At 38.2% G+C, this 6,691-nt stretch overlaps 1 protein-coding gene across 23 annotated transcripts in view; it reads right to left on the reverse strand.

Moving 5' to 3' along the window:
- LOC109535703 (MAP kinase-activating death domain protein) overlaps positions 1-6,691 on the reverse strand; it is a 56,729-nt gene that overhangs the window by 19,859 nt on the left and 30,179 nt on the right. For 15 of the 23 annotated variants that reach the window (XM_048662311.1, XM_048662338.1, XM_048662308.1 and 12 more), the window contains 4 exons: positions 5,342-5,430; positions 5,057-5,255; positions 3,717-4,044; positions 2,727-3,607 (listed from right to left, as the gene is read on the reverse strand). In XM_048662311.1, coding sequence (XP_048518268.1) covers positions 2,727-3,607; positions 3,717-4,044; positions 5,057-5,255; positions 5,342-5,430 — 1,497 coding nt within the window. The remainder of the gene's footprint in view (positions 1-2,726; positions 3,608-3,716; positions 4,045-5,056; positions 5,256-5,341; positions 5,431-6,691) is intronic. The other 8 variants (XM_048662346.1, XM_048662354.1, XM_048662361.1 and 5 more) reach the window with 1 other exon arrangement.

Below are 6,691 nucleotides of genomic sequence, written 5' to 3' on the forward strand. Positions count from 1 at the left end.
ATGTTTAATTTTTGATACACATGTGAAGTTATGCCATATGGGTACCCAAGGACTTTTGGCTAATTTGTGGGAGAAGTATTGGATTCTGGGTGGCAGAAGAAGCATCAAGTCCATATTGAAAAAATGTACCATTTGTAGGAGATTTGAAGCAAAGTCGTTTTCAGTGGAGAACCCTCCTCTACCATTGGATCGCGTGCGTGATGCAGTCGCTTTCGAGATCACCGGAGTAGACTTCGCCGGACCGTTGTTTTTCAAATCGGGACAAAAGGCCTGGGTCTGCTTGTTTACTTGTGCGGTTTATCGAGCAATGCATATGGAACTTACGCTATCTTTGTCAACCCCAGGTTTCTTACAGGTTCTTCGCCGTTTCGAGGCACGTCGCGGTAGACCGAAGACTATACAGTGACAATTTTCAGAGGGGCTGAAAATGGTTTTGCGAGTTTGCAGTGGGAGCATATACTGCGGGAGACGTCAACCCAACGCATAGTATGGCGATTCAACCCTCCCAGCGCGGCGTGGTGGGGAGGATTATTCGAAAGACTCATTGGCATGGTTAAGCGACTGTTGCGTCGCGTTCTTGGTCGTTCGTGTTTAAATTACGAGGAACTTTTGACTTTGGTATGCGAGTGTGAGTGTAGTAAATTCTAGGTCTTTGACATATTTTTCAACTGATCCGAGCGATTTGATCGCGCTAACTCCCGCAATGTTTTTAAGGGACTTAGCTAATGATAATATGCCTGATTGCGACGAAATCGAAAAGGACCTATCTCGTAGTGCGCGGAACAAACAAAGATTGCGGGATAATTTACGGAGTCGGTTCCGACTTGAATACCTCGGGCAATTAAAGATTTTGAACCAAAAGCGGAGTAGTCGTGCCGTCAAGATGGGAGACGTGATTTTGAGCGGGGATGACAACACAAAACGTATTGATTGGCCAATGGGTCGAGTTCAAGAACTGTTAGCAGGTCAAGATGGTCAAGTTCGAGTAGTGAAAGTTAAAACAGTTCGTGGAGAGCTGTTGAGACCCATCCAGAAGCTTCTCCTCTTAGAATATCGAGCTACCGAAGATGATGTGAATGCCAAGGAAAGGCAGACGATATACATCCCGGAAGAACTTCCTCCGATTGTTAATATCAGAGAATCTGGTGCTTCTCTGAAAGCGAATACTAGCTGTAGCGGTTTGTCTCCATGTGTAATTAATAATAAGTTGTCAGGGCAAAAAGTCAGATATTTGTAGGAAAATATCCCTGTCGTTATTTCTTGAACATAAATGTTTAGTTTTGTTCTTATTATTATGTTGTAAAGTTTTGATGTATCCTTTTGTTGTTGAGGAACATTATCGTACACTTAGTTCCTCAGGTGGGAGTATGTCGGAAACTATGGAAACTATTGTTAAGAGAGCAGGTAGAAAAATTCTCCGTTTTGGTGACTCTTGACAGTTGACAGTGAAAGTTTCAGTTTGACTTAACAAAAAGACAAGTTGTAAGTTGTAACGAACCAATTCTGATTGAAATAAATTGATCAGTATGGGAAAAGCCCGGAACCAGTTTCTTTGGAAATAGAACCGTCGTAGCGCAAATAGCGGGTAGCCTTTTGTGAGCGCGACAACACCCTTATTTGTGGCGTTTTTCATATATATTATTCAGCTGTTCGTTTGTTCGAAGTTTTTTTGTCTGCCTGTTAAAGTACGTAAGCCAATTTTGGCTCTTATTTCGAACCGGGTTGTGAAGTTAAGACGGGTAGTTTTTTCGCCCAAGAATTCTGCCAATTTTACTCTTTGTTGCTAATATATCAACAACCCAATAGTTTTTTTCTTTTCAACTGTAATCGTCGACTCACAACATAACTATTTTCCAAGAAAAAATCATCCATTGTTATTAAAAGTTGTATAATTACGCTGATTATTAAATAATTACTCTGTTTAAATGTGCTTATTTGATACAGAACAACACATGACCAATTGGTACGATAAAAAAAACTTCCAGTGGACGATATCCACATATGTATGCGAATATGATGAAATAATTCGCCCGATTTCTGGCGAACGCAGTTCCCACGGAAACGCATTCAAAGAACGACCGGCATAAGAATCCATTTTACTTACAATGCTTCGTGCAAAACATGCGACTTAAGGATCTTCTATAGAGCACAAGATATTCAATTTTATTTCTTCATTATACTGGTGTAGGCTTATTTAATCATATTGATGCACGAGTTCCTTGTTTGACTCTTCCAAAAAGTAATAAAAAACTGATAAAATTTTAATGTAAATAAGTCTAATGTCGTCACCTAAATCCAATCCTAAAATCTCATTTTCACTTTAGAATGCGTGTTTAACTAGATCAAATATAATTAGCACCTAATTATATTTTATGGACGTGGAAACTAAAAAAGTCTCAACAAGTATGAATGCATTGAAGTGGTGCTGTTGTTAACTGACTCTTGGAATAATAACATTGTTTATTCGACTGGTTCGCGGTATGTTCACTAAATAATAATGAAAATTCGTCAAGAAATTATGATCAAAGGCAAGACGATTTTAAGTTTATACAAATAAAATAGAGTAAACAAAATTTCAGACCGTTGTTTCATGTTTGTTAAATTAAAACATGTATTTAGCAGAAAGGAGGAAACAAGAAATAACTAAAACAAACTTTCAACGTGTGCAAGACTTGTGTAGATCTAGTTGTAGAAAATAAATTCAAGTCATTAGAAGAAGAATTTACCTTGTCCATTTGGGCCAAGATTCCATCTTGACTGCTCTGTCTAGTTGTTTCCCTAACTAACTCTTTAGCTTCAGTAGCAAACCTTTCAAACAAGGACCCTTGTGAACTTTGTCTTGTAATCCCGCTATTAGTACTGCTAGCCGAGTGAAGAGGACCTGGACTGGGGCTGCCTGAAGAACCCACGCTAGATGTTTTCGAAAACACATTGCCAACACTGGGTTGCTTTTGAAGAGGTGCTGGTGTAATTGGTGGTACCTTCAGGAAGTGGTAAAGAATATATTTATTACACATACTGGTCAAATGCAGAATTAATTTATGTACCCTTCGTGTTATTTTATTGTTTCCATGCTTTTCACTATCGTAAGAAGAACTGTCAGATTGTACTGTAGTGTTGCTCACAATAGTTCTTACAGTTGTCGAATTTGAGTCAGATTCGAAACTGAGACCCTCATCTCTTTCCACTTCTGCTTCGTTTTCCACCTTCGTAGCCTGTCTCTCAAGCTTTTCCTTTTTATTAGCATCAAATTCCGAGTCGCGATTAAAGGATGGCGAACTTAGATCAGAATCGGAATTAGAAGAACTAGATGACGCAGGGGAATCTGCCCGATTTGTAGGCAGCTCCCCATCAGGATATTTCAACTCCGATGGGGGTTTATAAACGCTTTCAACGTCAATGTTTGAAGAAAATGTCATGCTTTGAGCTGAAGCCTTTCTTTGATCATGATATGACAGATAGCCTGGTGATAGATCTGAAGACACCATCTCGGACACAAAGTCACTAAGCGACGAGTAACTGGAACTTGTGCTTTCACCTTCTTCTGAGTCAGATCCGCTTTCGTCCGTTGGTTGATTCTCTTGCACTTGTACGCTTCTTAAGGCACCTACAACCGTTTTTTATGCAGAAATTTCAATTCCCTTATTCCATCAATTCTTCTTCATTGTGTAGAAGTAAATATTCATATTTATTGAGATATATTAATGCATACATACCATTCAGTGAACTTGCATCGTCCCAAACAACAAACTTAATAGGTTCCAATGTGTGCAAAAACCATTTGGGTTTATCTCCTATTAATGCCGGATCTTCAACTCCAGTGTGGATTCTTTGGAAAGCTACGTTGTTTGGCGTAAGAGACCACTCTGCCAAAAATTCGACAGCTTGAGACCTACAGAATCTCTTCAGGAACATTGAAACTCGCCGTTTGGACTTGAGGAAAGTGTTTACTTGAAAACCAACCACTGGGCGTGGGTAAAGTCTCAATGTTCTGGTATGTTCCGTAAAGTTGCCCAGAACATTTTCCGAGTTGAAAAATCGAACCTACAAAATATTTCAGTTATGATTGTATACTGTATTTCTGCAATTTTTGTGGTATAGTCTATAACGATAAGATGTGTAGGTAACGGCCTGAAAATATTTCTGCTGTAATGGGGATTGCTTAGGTCATTTGGTCTTTTACTGAATTGATATGAAATGGAAATGTTCCTCTTTGAGAGAACTGGACCTCAGAAACGTTGAAACATTAATCCTCGGAGGGATCTGATCCAAAAGAGAGAAATTAGCGAAACTACCAAATTTTGAATACTGTGTTGTTTACTTCTGTTACATTCGAATTAAATGTTTAAGGACGTTCTTGCAACTCGCACAGTTTTATAACAATAGAGAACGGTACATCGTTCTCCAGCATTTCTCTATTAGCCGAGTAAGATCAGACATTAAATTAATTGCAAAACTATATTCTACGGCCGTTTTTACCTTGTACTTTAGACGAAAGACGACAATGTGAAGGCTTTTCGGTTACAAGTGCATTTTTACAATTTTCAAAAAACAACAGAACTTAACTGAATATTATTGATACATATTGTAAAATCAGTACAAATTTTTGTTCTGATAGATGTATGAATATAGGATAAATTCGATATTTTCGCTGGAGCATTGATAGTATTAAATTAAAACCAAACGCATTAAGGCTATATAATGAGAGTTTGTAAGTTTAAACAGTTATCAAAATATGTATCGATAGAAAGGTGCTAGATTTAGTTTCACCAGAACCGTTTCACATCTTTAAGTGTTGATAGAAAATCGAGTAAGACCTTAGTGCCGTCATCAATAATCCTTGAATACAATTTATTTCGCGGCCCGTGGAGGTTTATTCTTTTGTTCAGATATTTAACGCTTTCATTCTCGTTTAATTCGTGAAATTAATCGTTTCTTCAGAAGATTATGTGAGCTGTTAGATTTAATAGTATTGGCTTGTTAGCGTAAAATTAATTTTTTTATAAGTTTTTAGTACACAACATATAATAAATAGATTAAATGTGATAAGGCTTACCATAGCTATTCGAGTTGCAACATCTACAGAATCAATATCATTCCCATATACAAAAAGATTAAGAGCTTGGTGTTGCTGTTGTTGAGGCGAATAAATCCGAGAGGTTTGCTGGAAAGGAGTTTGTGGACTTAAGGATAATCGTTGGTTTGGAGATACGGGAGTTGTAACTTCTTGGGGTTTTGAATGCGCGGATCCAACCCTGAAAGTAATTGGCTTATTTCCATTGCATACTTTGTTTAATTGTAAGAATATAGTGCTATGGAATGTACCATTCTTCAAACATACCCTAAAGTGGTGGAGGTACTAACGCTATTCCTTCTCGATGGTTGGAGCTGTGCACTGTTGTTGCTTGGAGTAGACAAATTGGATATTGCCTGTTACAAGCAAAACTTTTACAATACAATAATCAAAGTTTAATTTATTAACTAATACTTGAACACATCCAGCTTGCTACTATATGTATAATCTTGCATTTCCGCCTAGACTAATAACTCTCAACAATACAATACTCATTTTAAGGGACAAAACACAAACGCGTTTACTACATTAACTACATTTTTTATTTCTTTAAAAATAAACACCACTTACACCATAAAAAGCCACTATTCTAAGCAGGCGTAGGCTTACTCAAACATCAACTGGTTTTTCATGGTTATTCAAAAGAACATGAGTTAAAATTTCAGTTGGTTTTCGGAACTTCAACAAACTTTCCGAAAACCAACAGATTTGTCAATATTTCAATATGTGATTTATCATATTTCTAATACATTTTTGATATTTTTTATTTTTTGTCTGGCAAACTCGTCTCATTTTGATGAGGCTGTTAATAATGCACTTACAGGCACTATATTTGGACTTTATACAGACACTGGCCGCGAGGTTTCAGCAGAATTTATTTTTATTTGTTAAATTTATTGTTTTCAATTTCAGAAGCACCAATAGAACTTATACTTAAAACTTTGATTTACGTGATGGGACGAATTTATGACAACCTGAAGCTTACTTAAGAGTCAGGCGGCTTTCTAGAAGTTCTAAACGTTTTTTAAAGGTATTTTCTTATTACTCTGATTATGAAGGCTTTCACGGCCGGTTAAATTACATTTAGGAATGTTTTCCGGGCTTTGAAGCCGTGGTCTATCGGAATTTATTCCTGACGTTTCGTCCACAACTGCGGTGAACATTTTCAAAGGCGATGAGGCAGTGGGCGAAGTGATCTCCCGTGCTTTCCGACTAAGACTGATTCAACTGCTGGATTCCCCGTCGTATTTATGCAACCCAGCCGTGTGTGCTCATGCGTGGGGGATGGGTGGGGGTTCCAACGCTTCGGCGCACATGCTGTTTGGCGCAAAACGCGCTTCCAATCTGGATTGAGTGCCGTAATTTCTTCTTTTCTGTTAAAATTGTTTTGGTGTTTAAATATTTCGATGGCCTCTCTGGTGAGTCTCGGGTAGTATCTTTCAGATTGGTGCAGAATGTCAACTTCGTCGAAGCGTATTTGGTGGCCGTCTAGCAGTGCGTGCTCCGCTACTGCTGATTTTTACGTTTGTCCCAATCTGCAACTTCGTTTGTGCTCCGTGATCCTAGTGTTTATGCTTCGTTTTGTGGTGCCGATGTATGCTCTTCCACAGCTGCACG

This window comes from Dendroctonus ponderosae, unplaced genomic scaffold (genome assembly GCF_020466585.1).
Source record: "Dendroctonus ponderosae isolate FM_Combo_2020 unplaced genomic scaffold, Dpon_F_20191213v2 Dpon_F_20191213_1, whole genome shotgun sequence".
Classification (NCBI taxonomy): Eukaryota; Metazoa; Arthropoda; class Insecta; order Coleoptera; family Curculionidae; genus Dendroctonus; species Dendroctonus ponderosae.